Source organism: Astyanax mexicanus, chromosome 25, assembly GCF_023375975.1.
Source record: "Astyanax mexicanus isolate ESR-SI-001 chromosome 25, AstMex3_surface, whole genome shotgun sequence".
NCBI lineage: Eukaryota > Metazoa > Chordata > Actinopteri > Characiformes > Acestrorhamphidae > Astyanax > Astyanax mexicanus.
The window spans coordinates 20,023,124-20,044,723 of record NC_064432.1 but is presented as its reverse complement, the minus strand read 5'-3'; the positions used below and the strand labels follow the sequence as shown (position 1 = coordinate 20,044,723).

At 37.5% G+C, this 21,600-nt stretch overlaps 1 protein-coding gene across 7 annotated transcripts in view; it reads left to right on the top strand.

Moving 5' to 3' along the window:
• Nucleotides 1-21,600, top strand: part of adgrl3.1 (adhesion G protein-coupled receptor L3.1) — a 127,310-nt gene that overhangs the window by 79,640 nt on the left and 26,070 nt on the right. For all 7 annotated transcript variants that reach the window (XM_049472630.1, XM_049472629.1, XM_022682001.2 and 4 more), the window contains 8 exons: nucleotides 505-810; nucleotides 1,958-2,055; nucleotides 2,645-2,830; nucleotides 4,459-4,497; nucleotides 10,865-11,048; nucleotides 17,906-18,028; nucleotides 19,424-19,629; nucleotides 20,755-20,931. In XM_049472630.1, the coding sequence (XP_049328587.1) occupies nucleotides 505-810; nucleotides 1,958-2,055; nucleotides 2,645-2,830; nucleotides 4,459-4,497; nucleotides 10,865-11,048; nucleotides 17,906-18,028; nucleotides 19,424-19,629; nucleotides 20,755-20,931 (1,319 nt within the window). The remainder of the gene's footprint in view (nucleotides 1-504; nucleotides 811-1,957; nucleotides 2,056-2,644; nucleotides 2,831-4,458; nucleotides 4,498-10,864; nucleotides 11,049-17,905; nucleotides 18,029-19,423; nucleotides 19,630-20,754; nucleotides 20,932-21,600) is intronic.

Sequence of the window (21,600 nt, the reverse complement as noted above, 5' to 3'; positions counted from 1 at the left end):
TTCTGGAAGAATGGTCGAAAATTCCCATAAACACAATCCTAAACCTTGTGGAAAGCCTTTCCAGAAGAGTTAAAAATGTTATCGCTGCACAGGGTGTGCCGACATCATAATAAACCCTATGGATTATTAATGAAAATGTCACTCAAGTTCACATGCGTGCGAAGGAAGATGGCTAGTTACTTTTTTACTTACACTATGGCAATATGGTGTATGTTTTAGATGTGGACTTGTTTGCTGATAACAGTCTGGATGGTCCTTTTTATCTTTGGTACAGAGCAAGCAGCGTAATTTCTATGGTTCCTCGGAATACAATACATGTTTCCACTGTGCAGTGGTTCATCCCAGATACTTCTGAGCTTAGAGAAGTTGATGGGATGTTTTACAGATGAATAGACAGTTAATTATTATCTTTTTTGTGGGATTGTTTGGTTATTAATCGTATTTTACGAATCAGATCTTTTGGTTAACTCTCTCTCTCCTCCTTTCTCTCTCTCTCTCTCTCAGATCCTCCCTCCTCAGTTCTTTTTCCTGATCAGCTGCCTCCAGCGCGGAGCTCCACGTCCCGCCCTCATCCGTACACAGGCACTCTGAGGCCCTACCTTACCAGTACCACCACCACCACCATGGCACCGCCTCGGCGTCGCGACGACGACAACAACTTCCTCCCTGAGGTTCTGACCCGCCCCCCTCCCTCAGTCCAGACACCGGTTGTTATCGACTACTGCTCCTCACGCATCACTGCAGAAATCTCCTGGCCCCAGACTCACCAGGGACAGGTCGCCAAGCAGCCATGCCCACCGGGCACCATAGGTAAGACACAAAGAGAGAAAGATAGAGAGAAAGAAATAAAACTGCTTTAATATCAGTAAATCTGTGTGCTGTAGGTTTATAATCAGTTTATGGTAGTGCTGGCCGGTATGACCAAAAATGTATATCACAGTATTCTTCAAGATTCTGCCAGTTTCACAGTATTTTTATTATTTTATTTTGTTTTATTTACTTATTTATTAATTTTGACTGGGCTTTTACATAGGTGTGTGACTTACTCTACGGTTAGGAGTACATATAATATAAATCACAAAGGCTTTCAATAAAGGCTTTGATAGGTATTGAAATCAGAGTTCATTATTCAAAAAAAAAAAAACAGCTAAAGAATGTAAACAAAAGACATTAAAAAGAGATACGACAGCAACTTTAACACAACTTCCTTTTTTAAAACTAGGTAAATATATTTTAGTTCCATAAACACAATAAATTAACCTAAGATACACACTATTTAAGAGACGTTTTTTAAAAGCTCTATTGTCATACACAAGTTTAATATCAATTTTCATATCAATATCAATTTGCAATATGTTATTATTGAAGTAACAGTTCTCTTCTTTCTCCAGTAAACAAATACATTAAATTTAGTGTGTATTAATATTATCCTTCAAGCAACATCATTAATATATTTAAAGGGCTACAGTTACTTCCTCGTATCCAGAGTTTTAGAGAGTTTGTTGTGAGGAATAAATGACTCCACTCTCAGGACCATTCTGGGCTCGTCTGGGCCATGAGAGGAACTTTTTTCTGAGCTATGGATCGATTGCACAATTCCTTTCCTCTTGCTTCAGCCCATATTTATGTCTATGCTCCAGTCACTGCGAACTATTAGCTTGTTATGCTAACTGACTAGCGTTATCTAGCACTCTGTATGCTTCTTTGGTGGCGCTGTTCTACACTGTGTGCTTCTACACAATTATTTTGTTGTATTAAGAAACAACAAAAACAACTATTGGATATGTTTTAATACTTTTAAACTTTTAAAGGAAAGGAATAATTCACCAGGTTGTGATGATGGCTGTTTTTTTCCGTTTTTGGTTTGCTGACCTTGCTGCTTACAACTGTATGCTGACTACACCTGTTACTGTCTGATTTATTTACTTATATATTTATTTATTTATTCATTTTCCAGGTGTTGCAACGTATACCTGCATGATGGGCTATTGGGACCCAAAGGGACCAGATATGAGTAACTGCACATCGCCGTGGACCAATCACATCACTCAGAGGGTGAGAAGACTCAGGGCACTGTGGCCAATTTACTAACATAAAAAAAAAATCCACAAAAAAAAGACCACTGTGCAGTTTAGTAGAAAAACTGTCTATAATAAATAGTTTAAATTTAGAATTTAGCCTGAAGTGTTTCTCTTTCTTTTTTCGCTACATAATGCAGCTTATCACACAAGGCAGCTGAAAGCACTGAAATACCGAAAGTGTCAAAATGCCATCAACGTATAGCAATAAAGAGAGCCTGCAGCCAAATTTAGATTCAGCCAGCAGTCGAACTTAGCCCCAATTAAGCTTTTGTTGCTCTGCTGAAGCACAACAATGCTAATCGCTAGTATTGTTGTGTATGTGCCGCGTGGAGAGTGTGTGTGTGTGTGTATGCGCGGCTGTAATGGGAACAGCATAACAACCTGCAGTGGTTTCATGAGTGTTTCAGAGAGCAGGTCTGTAAATAGGCAGAATTGCAAATCTATGAAGCAATTTGTTCCTCCGCTTATTTTACCATCAGGGGACAGAGAGTGTATAATCAATAAAAATATACCCGCTTACCTCACGCTCATACTGCACTTCCTCTCCTTCTCCTCTCCTGTAGATGAGGTCCGGGGAGACGGCGGCGATCGTGGCCCGCGAGCTGGCCGAGCAGACGAAGGTGGAGCTGCGGCCCGGAGACGTTCCCTCCACGGTTAAAGCCATGGCACAGCTGGTGGAGCTGCTGGACGTCCAGCTCCGGAACCTAACGCCTGGGGGGAAAGATACAGCGGCACGCAGCCTTAACAAGGTACAAGCAGATTCAGGCTGTAAACCTGTAGCTGAATCTTTTCAGATCAAAGGCTTTAATGCCCTAATGGGAAAAGTTTCTGTTAAAACAGCTACTGTTCTAAAGTGCTCTTATATAACACACACACACACACACAAAGTTTGCACTGCACTTTCTGTCTCTTTAACTTTCTCTCCAGCTCGTGTATGCAACCCCCCCCAACAGACACACACACATAGACACACACTTGTCCACTGTGTCTTAAAAACACACACACACCTTCTCTTCCTCTCAAGGACACACAAATTAGCGCAGTGTACGAGGCCTTACCACGTTTTTTACTCGGAAACAAAAAAACAGCCGCAACATGAAAGAGGCAAGGAGCTTCAAAGAATCTCTGGATCTCTGAATTCAGATACACACTTTCACCAGCACATGCATGTTAAACACGATAAAACGTGCTTAAGTCATAAAACAAGTCATTAAACACACAGATGCAGGTCAAACTGCGATGATGCATATTTATTATGGGTTTTAATGAAACTCAATGTTGCATTGACAACATTGACTTTTCAGTATTTTGTTGTTTTGTGATGTACAGATCTGGAAAAAAATAATATTTTTTTGAGTTTGATTTTACCAAATTGAAAAACCTTTGGAATATAATCCGATGAATGATCATAAGCCATCAAACCAAGCGGAACTGCTTGAATTTTTGCACCAGGAGTTATCCAAAAGCAGTGTGTAAGTAGAAGATTTCAAGAAGCATGAAAACTGTGAATAAAAACCAGGGTTATTCCACCAAATATTGATTTCTAAACTCTTCAAATTTTGTTTTCTTTGCATAATTTGATGTCTGAAAGCTTTGTATCTTTTTTGTTGTTTCAGCCATTTCTCATTTTCTGTAAATAAATGCTCTAAAAGAAATGTTGTCTGTAGTTTATAGAATAAAACAACAATGTTCATTTTACTTAAAGAAATACCTATAAATAGAAAAATCATGATCGCTAAACTGATTCAGAAACTGAAGTGATCTCTTAATTTTATCCAGAGCTGTGTATTGTGATATTTAGGAAATACAGGAATTTTAACCAGAAATCACAAAAAGTCAATAATCCAACATATTGCAATGTTAGTATTGTGCTGTGTAAATGAAGCTTGGAGTAACAGACATAATCTGCATTTAGTAGATGCATGATGGAAGATTTCAGAAGGCATCACATTTAGCTGTGTTTACCTGCTGTGTGAACACAGCCTAGTGTAAAATACGGCGCATTACCTCACCTAATTCTGCCTTCATATTTAGTTTAATATATTTGAATTTATTTTGTTTTGCCGCACATCAGCAGAAGTGCATTTGTCCGAATGGCTGTAATAATTATGCGCAGGTGCTGAAAGGCTTTGATAAGCTGCTTACAGTTTGATTGTAAGTCATTCTGAGTGATTCTGACCCTAAGGGTCTGATAAATATTGTAATTATGCTGCTGTATTATTTATTGCTAAATGATTGTAGTTATTTTAGCTAATTAGGGCACATTTCTTTGCAGCTGTATCTTATTAATAATTGTGGTGTCAGTATAGCACGAGTGCGTGAGGGTTAGCGTTTTGGTTTGCGATGTTATTTACTGTGTTATTTTGCTGTGTTTCAGCTCCAGAAGAGAGAGAGGTCGTGCCGATTCTTCCTGCAGGTATGATTCTCTCATTATTTTCTCTGTGTTTACCTGTGTGTTTATTGATGTGTATAGTATCTGTCAGTGAGTGAGAGCAGATGTCTTGTCGCCAAAACAGGAAATGCAAATTAGAGGTGTGCCCTGTCGTATTGTTCGCAATAATATTTGCATAATTTGTTTAATGATATAAAAAAGAATCTGATAATATCCTGATAATAGCTGTTTTTTGTTTCAAAGCAGTTTATTTATTTGTTTTTTGTTTTGCCGTTTACAGTAAAGCCTAAAGGTTATAATTGTTTATGATTGCAGTTTTATATAAAGCAATAAATATTCTGTACTTTTACATTATTTAATGTTATATACAATTCCAGTCTAAAGTTTGGACACACCTTCTAATACCATGTTTTTCTTTATTGCTTTATTTAATGTATTTTCTACATTGTAGATTAATATTAAAGACATGCAAACAGTTAAGGGTTACATATATAAATATGTAGTAAACAGTAAAACAAAAAAGTGATTGTCCTCCACAATTTCCTGATCTAAACCTGATCAACTGAGCTCAGCACCTCCAGGAACTCCTTCAAGACGCTGAGAAAACTGTTCCAGGTGATTCTCCCTCATGAAGACACTGAGATTAAAATAACAAGAGTGTGCAGATCTGTCCTCAAAGATATTCTGGTTTGCTTAATTCCGCAGGTGTACCTGTATAGCTTTAATGTCCTTAAACATTAAATTTACTGTGTATAAAATCATATAAAGAAAGAAAACACATTATATGAGAAGAGGTGTGTCCAAATGTTTGCTGGTACTGTATATTATTATTATTTTTTTACATAATCAGAATCTTGTTAAATAAATGTTTAAATAAACGTTTTTTTGTTTCTGTTTAATGTTGGGAATTGACCTGGTATTTAAAATAAGTTCATTTTATAATTTATGGTGTTGTAGTATTCTTTGACATTTTGTATTATTGCCAAAAATATAATTATTATAGAAATACTCTGAAATATTGTGATATAGTTTTAGGGCCATATCACCCAAACACTACTAAAACAGTACGTTGTAGTGTTGGATCATGTGTGCAAATTTGGGCACATTTCTATGCTTTGCCTGTATTAGTGAGTGTCTGTGTGTGTGTCTCTGTGTGTGTCTCTCTCTGTGTGTGTCTCTCTGTGTGTGTGTCTGTGTGTGTGTGTGCTCCTTTGGGCCACATTTTTTTGCATTTATAAAAGGAGAGCATATTTTTCTTCCTGAGAAAGCACTGATGATGTCAGCACTGGTCAGCAGTGTCGCATCAGGAGACTAGCCACTCAGCTACACAGTCTGACACACACACACACAAACAAACACACAAATATACACACACACAAACACACACCCAATTCCAAATCAGAGAGAATAAATCCGTCTGGGCAGAGTTTGGGTAAGGCTTATAAAGCAGCAGATGGGTGAAGGTAAGGGGGCAGAGAGAGGGTATACACACACACACACAGACACACACACACACACACACACACACACACACACACACACACACACACAGACACAGACGGGCACCCATACATATAACCCTCACACACAGCTAAAAATGGAACATTTACAAAAACATACACAAATTTAGGGGTTCCAAACAAATGCAACATGATAATCAGTGTAGCCAATCACATTGATTGATTGATTGATTGATTGATTGATTGATTGATTGATTGATTGATTGATTGATTGATTGATTGATCGATAGGCTTGAATTTTCTAATACAGTAATATAAATACCTAAATTAAATGTATTAATGTTGACAAGCTTTATCAGTCATGAATATTCAATCATGTGAATATTCAATGCCAGATCGGTCAACGAGCTCCACATGAATGTCACATCTGCTAACTTTCTCTGTGTAATTGTCACACATTGTAAATCCATGATTAGAATAGCACTGCTGAGGTAAATGTACTATTAAAGTGGCATTGCTAAAATGAATGTATTTTTAAAATAGCACTGCGGAGATAATTTTTTGATTAGAATAGCAGCATATCTCAACAGCGCTACTGCAGCATTGGCACTCCAATAACCTGGCTTGCTCAACATTGTTACTGTGGCCTCATCCAACATTGTTTCTGTGGTGTTAGAACGACTTGTCTTGGTTTGTCCCTCATTGCTGCTGTTAGCGGTGTTAGCCTGCCCCGGCTAGACCCCTGCAGTGGAAAAGCAGCCTATAGAGTATTAATCACAGCCCAGAATCATTGGCCTGATACAGTATTTAATGTTAATTGGCTGAATTGGTGTTTAAGAGGAATCCTGCATGTTTTCGGTCCTGAAACCCAATTAAAATATTCCGCTGGCAGATCCAGAACATTTCATATGTAGAAAATTCTCAAATTCCAAGCATTCCAGAACACATTTTTCACACGTCTCACACACTGACATGATCAAATTCTCAATGGTCACAGAATAAGTGTGTGTGTGTGTGTGTGTGTGTGTAGGCCTGACAGTCTTTACGCTGGATTAGCCCCACAGCTTCAAAGCATTTCAGTTCTGCTCCATTTACCCACCCTGTGGAAAGCACAGGCTGTGTGTCTGTCTGCCTCTCTGACTGCTTGTGCAATATGCAGATAGGGAACTCCGTACACACGCACACACACACACACACACCAATTTTTGGCCAAACTAAAACATTATTTTGCAGGTTTTCCTTAAATTTGTATTTTTCCCCACAGATAAACCCAAATGCATTTTCCTTAATTTTCAAAGAAAAATCTATTTTAAAACTAATTTAAAATGTTTAAATATTTATATAACTCAGCAAAAAAAAAAAAAAAAACAGCAAACCACAGCAAAATACATTTACCTCAGCAGTGTTAATCTAATCCTAGATTTGTTTTAGCAGTGCTATTAAAATTATACCTGTACCTCAGTGAAGCTCTTCTAATCGCAAGTTTACTTGAGTAAGGATATTCTAATTATACATTTACCTCAGTAGTGGTATTCCTACCAAACCCTCAGAACTATTCTAATAAGTTTATCTCAGCGGTGCTATTCTTATAATATATTTACCTCAGGAGTTATATTCTAATCTTAAATTTACCTCAGTAGACCTATTCTAATCATAGATCTATCTCAGTAGAGCTTTCTTAATTATGAATTTACGTCAGTAGAGCTATTCTAATCATAGATTTATCTCAGTAGAGCTTTCTTAATTATGAATTTACGTCAGTAGCGCTATTCCAATCATAGATTTAGCTCAGTAGAGCAATTTCAAACATAAATAAATTTCAAACCAACACAAACTAAACCGAACCAAATTTATCTTTACTGTTAAATTTTATGTTTCCGGTCTTTTTACTTATTTGGCCAAACACTGAAAGTGCTTTTTGATATTTAAAGCCAAATCATTTTGATTGGTTGATATTCTGTGCATATTCTGTTCCTAGCACTCTTACACTCTTCTGACCTCCTGACACATCATGTCAGACGATTTCATAAGGCCAGTGGAAAAAAAAAAAGCAAATATAGCTTTCTCTCTCTCTCTCTCTCTCTACCACTCATCCGACTCTCCGTCTCACTGCCTTTCTTCTGCTCATAAAAGGGTCATTACTTTAATGGTGTCAAATTGAATATACTCATCCTCTCTCTCTCCGTCTCCCTCTCTCTCTCTCTCTCTCTCTCTCTCTCTCTCTCACACACACACACACACACACACACACACACACACACACACACACACACACACACACAGTGCTACTGTAACTGGGGCAGAATGATTCAGCCAATAGCCAGATTACCCTGCAGCAACCTGACAGACAAACCACAGACCACCCCACAACCCCCCACCAGAGTCCGGGGCTGATGGAGAGTGTGTGTGTGTGTGTGTTATCAGTTATGGAGATTGTATATTTGGAGTGGTTTCCCCTGGCTTTTGTTTGGTGTGGTGTAATGTGGATTAGTTTGGTTTGATGCAGTGTGGTGTGGTTTGCATTGGTTTGATTTATTTTGGTTTAAGTCGGTCTGAATTTAGTTTGTTTTTAGTCTGGTTGTTTTGGTTAAAGTTGGTCTGGTTTGTTTTTTGTCAGTTTCTTTTGGGTAAAGTTGGTCTCGTTTGTTTTTTTCATTTTTTTAATTTTTTATTTTTTTTTTTAAGTTGGTTCGGTTTGTTAGTTTGGTTTTCTTCAGTTTTTTTTTGTTGTTGTTGTTGTTGTTGTTTAAGGTGGTTTGGTTTTCCTCGGTTGGATTTGGTTTATTTTGGATTGGATATCTGGGTTTTGTCAGATTTTTTTGTTTTTTAACTGGTTTAGTTTGGTTTATTTTTGTTTGAGTCAGTTGGTTTTAGTTATTCCTTCCAACTTGAGCTAGAGGAGCCCTTATCTGAAACCATGGAGTGTCATTATGTGTTTTAAGCTTTTACTCTTCAGGCCATGCCGTGTCCATTCAACCGGAGCACAGGCTAATTAGGGATCATCATATCAGTGCTAAATCTTGGCCTAATTGTAACGGAACTGTGTTAGTTCACTGCTGGTCAGTGCTCATCTAACACTGATCCTAGTGTACAGTAAAAGTGAACTCCTTAAATAATGAGACAGAAAGCTTTCTGTTACTGTCTTATAATTTACTCTTCCAGTGTTGCTGTTTCTTATATACAATCATTACCAAATACTAGAACAGCAGGAAGTTGATAGTTGTAATGTTGTGAATCTTTGTATGTGTGACTGTAATGACGTGTTATTGATATTGACAATACTGGACTGAAAGGATATGTGTATTAGGGAAAATGTGCAATTTGGAAGGAGTCTCTAGTACCCTGGTACACGCCTCTAGCCTGGGTAGAAGATAAGATGCAGTTATATATGGAGGTATATAGGTTTCATATGGCATCCTGCAGCACAAATAAAAAGACTGTGTTTATAAAATGAAGCTAAATGTGTTATTTAACCATGGTAAAATATATATATATATATATATATATATATATATATATATATTCCATTCTGTATAAGACTTTATATTGGTGAGGTCAGATAATTATATAAAAGCTGGATAAAAGTTAGGTAAGTTTTAGCTGCTGGCTGGCAGTAGTCTTTGGCCATGGTGACCTTAGCCTCAAGTGTGCAATATGATACAGCTAAATTCATTAATAAGGAGAGTCAATAAGCATTTTACAATATATTAAGTAAATGTTGTGTAATGTAAGTAAACAAGAGATAAAAGTCAAATATTACATGTACAAATATGCTAATTTGGGTGCACAAAAACGTAACGTTGTAATATAATGTATTACTAGTAATGTATATATACACACAAACAGTCGCTACTTATTTTATTAAATATATATATATATATATATATTTAAAAAAACAGCATGCTCCTTATCGTAATAGGAAGACTTTAATAACCTGGAGGCTCTAAAATCTGATTTGCATATCAAGGCTGAGAATTTAATATTCCTGCAATAATATAGACGCTTCGGTTTAAAAAGCAGTTTTAATATCGCACATTTCCATAAATGCTCGTTTATTAGTTTCAGGTATATTACGTGTGATTTTCTCTGTCTTTAGGTCAGATATAGATGTAAACGATATCTCTCATTCCTTTTCGCCGAATGTGTGGAATATGAAAGAGAGAGAGAGACACACACACAGAGGAAAAGACAGAAAGAGACAGCAAGAAAGAAAGGTAGAGACATAAGGAGAGAGGAGAGAAAAAAGAGGGAGAGAAAAAGACTGCAAGAAAGAGGCAGAGACAAAAAGAGGGGAGAGAAAGAAACAGCAAAAGACAATGAGTGCGAGACAGAAACATCGGGAGAGAGAAATAGACAGCAAGAAAGAGATGGAGACGAAGAGAGAGGAGAGAAAGGGAGAGAGAAAGAGACAGCAACAGACAATGAGAGCGAGACAGAAACAGGGAGAAAGAAAAAGGTATAGAGAAAGAGAGACAGAAAGAGAGCAAAAGACAAAGAGAGTACAAGACAGAAACAGAGGGATAGACAAAGACAGCTAGAAATAGAGGTAGAGACAAAGAGAGGGGAGAGAAAGAGGTAGAGACAGACAGAGAGGGGAGAGAGGGAGAGAACAGTTAAAGGCATAAATAAGCATACAAGGTGAATTGAACGACTGCAACAATGGTGGTATTGTGTTGTTACAAGTTTTAAGATTAGTTTAAAAACAAGGTTGTGGGTTTCATACTCTGTTTCAGCAGACTCTTACCCTTTACCCTTACTCCTCCCTGAGTAACATGTGCACCTGTATTAGCTTATTGCTAACATATAGTTGAAAAAGTCCTATAAACATGAGGAAAAATTAGCATGACGATGCTGCTTCACACCAGTAGTTAGGTGTGTTAGTTAGTTAGTGTTTGTGATATTTAATCAGCTTCTCTCTCTCTCTCTCTCAGGCGATGGTGGAGACGGTGAATAACCTGCTGGAGGTGCACTCTCAGACAGCGTGGAAGGCCCTGGCGGTCAGTGAGCAGCTGCGCTGTGCCACCATGCTGCTGGACACTGTCGAGACTGGCGCGTTCATGCTGGCGGATAACCTGCTGAAGACCGACACCATACAGGAAAGCGCCAAAAATATCCGTACGTACAGGTTTTTTATATATATATACTCAGGGGTTGAGGCAGAATATACTGACTCAATATATATCATCAAAAAAACAGCTTTACCCAGAAATGTGGGATTGCAGTGTGCAAAGGTCACCAGGAACAATAAATTATATTAAAATGTTGTCTAATATGGGCGATATTTACTGAACTACACATACAACATTAGTGTGTAACACACATATTCGAGACAAGTTGGTATGGTGTTGTAGAACTTCCTAATAGTGTCCTACGAAAAATCCATCACATGATGCTTAAATGACATAGTATCTGTATCTTCACAGATGGCAAACTCTGTAGGTGGCAGCAGTGTGTGGATGAGCATTGTCCTGTTGGAATAGCGAACCAGAGTGTGCATTCACAAAAGTAGAGCCACTGGTTGCAGGACCCTATTAACCTAACTTTGGGCTGTCAAGTATTTTGTTTTTAATACAAAAGGTGATCTGGCATTGTACAATCTGTGATCTGCAATCCAGCAATTCGTTCTAGGTACAACTATTTTTTTTCTGAATCAGTTTCTCTGATATTGCTGTTTATAGGTATATGTTTACGTAAAATGAACATTGTTGTTTTATTCTATAAACTGCAGACAACATTTCTCTCAAATTCCAAACATAAATATTGGGATTTAGAGCATTTATTTGCAGAAAATAAAAAATGGCTGAAATAACCAAAAAAATAAAAAGATGCAGAGCTTTCAGACCTTAAATAATGCAAAGAAAATAAGTTCATATTCATAAAGTTTTAAGAGTTCAGAAATCAATATTTGGTGGAATAACCCTGGTTTTTAATCACAGTTTTCATGCATCTTGGCATCATGTTCTCCTCCAACAGTCTTGCACACTGCTTTTGAATTACTTTATGCCTTTACTCCTGGTGCAAAAAAATCAAGCAGTTCAGTTTGGTTTGATGGCTTGTGATCATCAATCTTCCTCTTGATTATATTCCAGAGGTTTTCAATTCGGTCAAATCAAAGAATCTCATCATTTTAAAGTAGTCTCTTATTTTTTCCAGAGCTGTATTTATGCCCTGCACAAGTTTATGCAAATGTGATCATGCATATAATGTGTGATCTTGTGTAATAATGGATGACTGTCTGGGCATGGTGTTTTAGGATATATAAGAGCAAGTTGTCATTTTTAACAGCTACCCGATTTACATTTTACAATTTCAAAAAGTGAAAAACAGCAAATATGCAAGATGTTGGCAGGACAGTGTTGATTGTTAGATTTAGGGATGGTTCCTTAACCTCGTCTTCCTTCTTCGTAGTGTGTTGAGAGCTCTTTTTATGAGGTACTATTGCCCCTATAGGGCTAGCATGCTAATGCAAGCGCTTTAATGTGTGTGTGAATGGAAATATTTACAAAAATGTGTGGACAGGATTTAAGACTTTTGGACATACTCATACTCTCTGACACACACACACAACACACACACACACAAGCACATGTTTAAAGTTAGTGAGTGCAGTCATCACAATATGGTGAGCTATATAAGGCAAGTCAGATTCAATATTTGTTGGACATACACACACACACTCACACACTTATATGTATATATATATCATGATGTGAAGCACATGTGGGATAAGACACGCTCTGCAGGACCTGAGTCTGTACTGTATGTGTACTCTGTGTCCCATCTGTAACAGATCAGAACTATCCTGCACATTTACACACACACACATGCATGGTTTACACGTTGTTCGAAGCATGCTGAGGTTTCTGATTGGTCAGAAAGCAAAAAGAGTTGTGCGACATTGTGTGACTCAGTGCTGCAGATATTCAGCACAAAATTCCCTTTTATAAAATCTCTGAGCTGCAGCTGAGAGTGATGACTTTCACAATTTTATCCAATGATATTGTTTTCTTTTGAGGTTGAGGTGCAAACATTCTTTGCGTTGGTGGACAGTGAAAGACCCCAGCCAGAGCTGCAGTGTCATCAGCTACAGTTCAGTTGTAAGAATGCATAAAAACTCAGATACTAGGTACCAAAATCAAGTAGCATCCAGAAGTGAGTGTTATCAGCCAATAGTCTGCTGCTAACCCTGGCTAGCACTGTTGGAGCAGCATTAGCCACTAATGCTAATGTTCCTGCTTTGGTGGAAATCTGGAAATACAAGCTTACTGTAAATGAACGAAAGTGGTTTACTCACCCACATGAACAGTTTTCAGGAGATTTATCTGTGTAGATTAACATACAGCCCTCTTTTAACTCATCTGAAATATATATATATATATATATATTTATTAAAGCACAGTTTTGTTCACTTAGCTTAGCTTTACAGGTCTCTTTATTTTGGGCTTTGATGTGGCGCCCCCTCTAGTGCAGCGCCCCTTAGCGTCACATAGGCTGCATACCCCCTTTTTGCACCACTGACCATGGATTAACTGTTCCATCCCTTTTTTGCTCAAACCAAATTATGGTCCTTTGGTCTGGATTGTGGTTCACAGCACCTTTCACATACAGCAAAATAAATACAAATAGTTAAAGGTGCAAGAGAGTGCTGAAGAACAAGAATCACAGAAAGAGAAAGTGAGTGAGCGAGGAACAGAGAGGGAAAGACGTTGAAGTTGAGGGAGGCTCTCTTCTCCTCCACTGCTTCCGAACCGAGCGAGAGGAAATTTATCGTTCCTGGCAAACAGTTTATCCGCCGTTCTGCAGCTCAAGGCCAGTCCACATGCATCTCGTTAACCGGGAACGGCTCTCGCTGGGATCGCTCTCCGGCCCCGCCCCCTCCTCCACTTCTTTTCTTCTCTTTTCCTTTCTTCTCCATGAATTTCATCATTCCTTTCTGTATAGAAACGTCTCCTTTAATCACTCAGCCTTGAGGCTCGCGCTCAGGCAGTTGGGTTATTAGCGCAGTGATGTGTTCCGTTAGCACAAGCAGCGTCAAATCAGGCCCAGCTCCTAAAAAACCTTCAGCAGTGTAAATTATATACACCACCTGACAGGACTGGAAACAGTACTGAACAGTCCTACTCCAATAAGAGCAGTGGGAGTTGATTTTAATATGAATTTAAAAAGTACAACTAGAGACAACTTTAGGGTCTGATGAACTGTTTGGTAAAACTTCGAGTCACTGTTATTAGTCTTTATTATTAGTAAATGTGTTTAACGGAACCAAAGTTCTTATAGGTGAGTCAGTTCACTTGGTGGCCACGCTTATTCAAGACCAGCCTCTGAGCGCACTGTGATGCTACTCAGTAATGCTGCATCAGCAGCAGTTCAAAAAGAAGCGGAGGCTGACTTCACATGTGTCGGAGGAGTAACATGATAAGTAAGATGTTTTTTGACAGTTTCAAGATTGCAATATAGAGTTTTGCTTAGACTGCCACAATATATAGTGCAATATATATTTTTATTACCCTTGATTTTAGGAGATAATGTCTTCAAATATGTTGTAGGGGCTCTCACCAGGAGGTACACTACCCAAAAACATTTTCACCCCCTTTTAAAGCATAACCCAGTGTTTAATCAGACCACACCTGTAATTATTTACATATCTGCTGGAGACAGAATGTCAATGAGGATAGACTTCATATAAGAAATAATTTTAACGTATGTATTGTAATTAAATCAGTGCAGGTATGAGAACATGAATATAAATATGAGTGTGAATGATCTGACTTGGAGAGAAGAGAATGTTCTGGACTTCTTGGATTTCTCTCCAATCTGTCCAGAAATCTGTTTTTGCATATATAAGCCTTCCAGTAAGATCAGAAAATAAAAGGATGAATTTTTGTTCTTCGTTTTTTGATCTTAAATCTCAAATCTTACCCCAAAGCTAATCTTAATCTCACAGCCCAAATCTTTCTCAATTATCCCTTTATTTAAATGAGCTGCTGCTTTTCCCTCATCCCTCCCTCCCTCTCTCTCTCTCTCTTTCTCTCTCTCTCTCTCTCTCTTTTTCTCTCTTTTATTGCTTTGAGCTGTTTGCAGTAAATTAATCTGTAGGAAAACAGAGGGATAAAGGAAATGTAGGAGATGGTGGTGTTTCCTGTGATGGACAGCAGATATTGTGTTTTTCACCTTTTATTTTTTTTTTTCTTTTTGCCCTCCTTCATAGAACTATTGCGTTATTTGTTATTTCTTTTTTTTTTCTTTACAACATTTTGTGAATCTTATCTTTTTTTTTTACATGTAATATAAAACAATCATATGGACTCATCATCTAAAAACTGTTGTACTCAGAAGGAAGATAAAGGTTACGAATAGCAAAAAATGATTACAAATTTAGACACATCCATCACATGCAGCTTGAATATTCTTATACAGTTCCTGCATACAGCTCTGAAAAAAATAAAAGACCACTTAAAAATTGTTTATTTGATTTTAGCAAATTGAAAACCTCTGGAATATAATCAAGAGGAAGATGGATGATCACAAGCCATCAAACCACCAAACTGAACTGCTTGAATTTTTACACCAGGAGAGTCATAAAGTTCTCAGAAAGCAGTGTGTAAGACTGGTGGAGGAGAACATGCCAAGATGTTTTCTATAGTTTATAAAATCAAACAACAATTTTCATTTTACTCAAACATAAACATATAAATAGCAAAATCAGAGAAACTGAAAAAAAGGCAGTATGGAATTGACATCCAAATTACACCATAACACCAGGCCCTCTGAGTGTGTGACGTTTGACAACACACCGTTGATCTTGGCGAAGACCACAGTACTTTATCTCCACATACAGATAGATAGATAGATAGATAGATAGATAGATAGATAGATAGATAGATAGATAGATAGATAGATAGATAGATAGATAGATAGATAGATAGATAGATAGATAGATAGATAGATAGATAGATAGATAGATAGATAGATAGATAGATAGATAGATAGATAGATAGATAGATAGATAGATAGATAGATAGATAGTGCGTGGGTTTGTATTACGCTCTATATACAGAGTGTTTGTAAAGACTGTATCCAGCTAATTAGGTTAGGCACAGCATGAGCAGTTCTGCTGCCTGTGTGTGTGAGAGAGTGTGTGTGTGTGTGTGTGTGTGTGTGTGTGTATCTGCTTTGAAGGCAGTGTGTCTGTGTTGCAGAACTGAACGTGTTTTTCATATAACTGCTGCTCCGTTCCGTGCGGATTGCTCTCTCTCTCTCTCTCTCTCTCTCTCTCTCTCTCTCTCTCTTTCTCTTTTTCTCTTTTTCTTTCTTTCTCTCTCTTTTGCACTCTCTCTCTCTGTCTCTCACACACACACACACACACTATTCCTCTGATCATTACCCTGGGGGTACATGCGTTCATTCCTTTAGGCATGGTATGAGTCTGCGCACACGTGTGTGTGTGTGTGTGTGTGTGTGTGTGTGTGTCGCTGTGTAATGATTCCATCATCCCTCAGAACTCTTCTAATACGGCTGGTTCATTAGTGCTATAGTTCCAGTAGACTGTAACCTCACTGTGGTCCAGAACATTCCATGCTGTATAAGATGTAGCATCAGATAATGCATTTAAATAATTCAATATTTCCATAGTTATGGACTGCTGATGCCAGTAATCGTAATATGCTATAAGGTTTTATGTAATAAAATACATTATGGTGACATGATTGAATTTTACTAAAGGTTGGCCTTTGTAAAGTCTGCACAGAGCCTACATAAACATTTTATGATGTAAATATCATTATGTTCCATCATAAAACATTTGTGTAGGAATTGGGCAGTATTATGCATAGTATAGAACTGAAGTTGCAAAAAAAAAAATAACATTAATTAAGACTAATGTCATCTGAACAGTAATTGTAATATTCAGCTGTTCAAATCAAATCGCACAGTATGTCTGTTCATCGCAATATATATTCCCTTAACGACTGACCACAGACCGACCTGCGCAGGGTAATGATCACGAAGCCCGGTACGCAATGCCTTTGGAACGTTATGTAAGCGTAACTCATCCTCTGGCAAAATAAAAGCTGCTGATGAGATCAGAAGGAGGCTAAAAAAGCAATTAGTCTTCAGTAATTGATTTTATCTGATCTAAGACACGCTATCAGACTGCGTTTCAGAGAGATTCTGCACCGACACACAAATTATTCTAACTCATATTACCAACCTGTACACGGACAATTACATAATCATCCTGCTCATAATGGGTGCTGCACCCTCAGGTACTGTGTACACACACACACACACAATTTAAAGGTGCATAACTGTATAATTCTTCTCCAAGTCATCACTCTCCTACAGAATGGCAGGTGTGAAAGGTGCCATTAACCACAGTTCATTTCAAAGAACCAAAATCTAGTTGAACCAAAACACTTTCTGTATCTGCTGTAGCTGTAGATTAACACTTATTTATATAAAAAAAAGTAAATAAATGTAAGGTGTAATCTGTTACGCTCATTCTGCTGCAGGACACTCATTCTTGAGGGAGTTGACGGAATCTGTCAGGGAATCAAAATTTAGCATAACACTTGAAAAGATAACTTACTGAACTGAAAACCTTTATTATATTAAGTGTAAGCAGAAGCAGGTTCCACCCACACAGGTGTTGATGACAGTTAAAGTTGTAGTAAAGTTGTTTAGTGTGCTAAATCACTAAACTACTGCATTAAAGCAGATTTTACATGGATCTACTTCACAGATTTTTTGTGTATGTTGTTTACACATAAATACAGGTATAATTATGTGTCTGAGCTCATATTATTCAATAATTGTAATAAATACTATGAAATAAATTAGTAAGTTACCATCACAGACAGTACATACTTCAGCGTAGCACAGGGGCGTGTTGTTCTAGTGTTACTCCCCTCCAGTGCAGTAATAGGGGGCAGTGTCTGATTCAGTGTGTGTGTGTGTATATGTTTTTATTGCAGAGCTAGAAGTGGCACGGTTAAGCACAGATGGGAACCTGGTGGACCTGTCGTTCCCGCAGTCTGAATCTTCCGGCAACTCAATTCATCTCTCAGCGAACACACTGAAACAGCACGGACGCAACGGTACCATCTTCTCAATGCATTCTATTCATAATCCTCTCCTTGTTTTACTTCGTATGTTTCATACACTTCCTCTTATTTTTCAGTCTGTAATAATACATCCTAAACAAATAAGATGAAGAGTTTTAGATAGAGCTGGACAATATATCAATTTCTTATTGCATTGTGATCAATGTTCTTATCGTTTTTAAACCTTTTTAGTCCTTTTTAATTGGATTATAACTAAGAAATCAATGTATTATACTTGAAAGAGTATATAAAATGCAGAATTCGCTACCACTGAATTATTTTGTCTGTGAGTGATATGCGATAAATATCATGTATCATTAAAATGCTTTAAAATATCAGGATCTATTATTTTTACCATATTACTTACACCAAGGGATTTTATTATATTGATAATATATTGATAAACATTTTTCCCATATGATTTTAGCACTTAATACCATACTTCTACCTGTAGTGCACTGTTAAATTTAAGTATCAAATACAATAATAATTTTGGTCATTATGTATACTATATATGTTACATTTAATGTCATTTAACAACTGTTTAATAACAGTTAATGTTGTATCTCTAATGTTGATGGGTTTATGTTATGTGCAGTTAGGCCTGTCATAGTAATTATGTTATTGACTTATTTTACAATATATTAACATGACCTTAATCATTTTTGCTGACCTCTGTATTGCCCATTATATTTCCTTGGCAAGATGAGCCAGTCCTGCACATTTCTGCAAGTATTTTACAGCACCTCACAGTGAACATGTGGCTCAAATGTGTCGTCGTCCTTCCCAAGTCATGTGGCTCTTTAGAGATACAAGGTCTCACTTATGAATGGTGTTTTAGGTACAGTTTTCTGATACTGACTACTGTATATTCAACATGGCACCTCATGGCAAATAACTTTCTGAGGATGTGTTAGAAATAAAATTGTTGCTGTTATGCACAAGGATAACAAATCTAGAGGACAGTGTACACTGACCACTCTTAAGTGATGTCTAAGTTTCATTTTTACAGTGTTGTCACATGAAAAGGTATAGTAAAATATTTGCAGAAATGTGAGGGGTGCACTCATTATTGTTCGATACTGTAACTTGATTGTTTTTTAATAATTTATTAAGTTTTCTTTCCTTTCAAATTGTGTGATTGTATTACTATGCATTTATATTTATACTAGATCAGTGGCACTATATGATCTCAAAGTAGCAATGCATATTGTTAATCACAATCATTTCTAAGACAACATCTTGTCTAAAAAAATGTCATTATTGTGACAAGCCATTAATTAAACTTGGTTTGATCAATTTAATAATAACAGATGTTTATATTGCTGATATAAGCTTATCCCTCATCAGAGAGATTCCTGTTTAACTCATTTATTGTGTGTTCCTCAGGTGAGATCCGCATGGCGCTGGTTCTGTATAAGAACCTGGGTCAGTACCTGTCCACAGAGAATGCCAGCGTGAGACTGAGCAGTGAAGCTGCTTATCCCAACTACTCCCTCATCGTTAACTCACCTGTTATTACAGCGGCTATTAACAAAGACAGCAACAAGGTCTACCTGTCTGAACCTGTGGTGTTCACTGTCAGACATCTACAGGTATCTACTCATACAACACCACACAGATCAAGCATAATATTGTTCATTTTATTAGAGCCACTGAGCATGGAAGACATGTTGTTGTTCTAGAAAAGGTGTTTTAATATAGTAATATATTTAATATAGTAGAATATAATACATAGTAAGAATAGAAACTGCCGAAACATATTCCTGAACATATACATATTTGTATTTATGACCCACTCATTGTAATGGAAGTAGACATGGCATTTTATTAAAGATAGATAAATAATTATAGAAGTAAGCAAATCAACAAATAAGTACCATATTTTTCGCACTGTAAGGCACTTAAAAAAATTTAGATTTTCCCAAAAATTGTCAGTGCATTTTATAATCCGTTGCGCTTTATGTATGTATTTTACCAGTCATGTATTAAGGAGCAGTAAAGCCACTCCACTGAAGTACAGCGTTATACAGGAGTTTCAGTTTAGTTCTTCAGCATCAGGGCTGTCGGTATGGCTAGCAGCTAGCCGCTAATGCTCCAGCCTTAGTGCTGGAGAAAATAGGGAATCTAAGCTTACTTTAAATAACCAAAAGCACTTTACTCACCAAAATAAACAAATAAATCTGTGTAGATTAATATCCAGTGCCCGTTTGACTTTAAAGGAAAGTTATTTTTTATTACAGTTTAGTTTACTTTGCTTAGCTTTACATAACTTATTTAGCTGGTGCCTGTGGATGAAGGAGTACTGGATGACAAACACAAATTGTACGTCAACAGCAGATTCAGCGCTTCTGTTTCTGACTTTACATGTACAGGACGGAGGAGCTAGGTAGGATTGTGTTAAAGTCAGTGGACAGTGAGTGGACATAGGGTTTAAAACCTCCAGCAGCACTGCTGCATCTGATTGACTCATACCAGCACAACAAAATGGAGCATATATGAGCATATAGGATAGTAGATGTAAAAACAATGCAACATGATTTTCTGCATATTTTAAGCATTTTGAACTTTACAATCAGGCATATATTGTCTTTCATTTATTAATAATTTAATAATAAATCTGATCATGTACTTTTCCAATAAAAGCATATTCAGTATTTACCTGTTTAGATTATCAAGAACTGAGAGCTAATGTGACCCCATGTGTTTGAACTTCCCAGCAGTCGGAGGAGAACTTCAACCCAAACTGCTCGTTCTGGAGCTACTCCAAACGCACCATGACGGGCTACTGGTCCACGCAGGACTGCAGGCTGCTCGGATCCAACCGCACACACACCTCCTGCTCCTGCACACACCTCACCAACTTTGCCGTGCTGATGGCACACGTGGAGGTCAAGGTGACCACATACATCATCATCGTACACACTAATCACTCAAATCTAGTCATTATCACTTATATCTAGTGCTTTCACTTTGTTACTGCATCAGCGGCCGGAGTCCGAGAGGGCACAATTGGCCATGCTTTCTCTGGGTGTAAAGATGTGGCACTCAACCCATATTAATCAGGATATGTTTGATATTGTTAGTTTGAGACATCAGTTTAAATATATCCAATCACTGAACCCCTCGTTGTAGTTTAAAATAGAAGTTGACATGAAAAAAAAAAACATGAATTGCCACAGATTGGATATGCATTAGATTTTGATTTAGATCCATTTTTGATTACATCTTTTGCTAAGCAAACACACACACAAGCACATTAATCACTTGGTTTGTCAGGTGTGGAGCTGATAAATGGAGTCCTTCTAAAATGTGTACTCATGCTCAGATGTACACATTACAGGATGCCCCCACATGTGACACACACAAACACACACCTTGTAGCGCTGCAGGACCCGGGCACATGGTGCCACCTTTTTGCACGCCAACTCGGTGTGGATTTATTCTTTATGCACACGATATAAAGGCACAGAGGTCAGTTATACAGAAATGTAAATGCTGTGAGCCGAGAGCAGGGCTGACCTTACACACACACACACACACACACACACACATCAGCAGACACC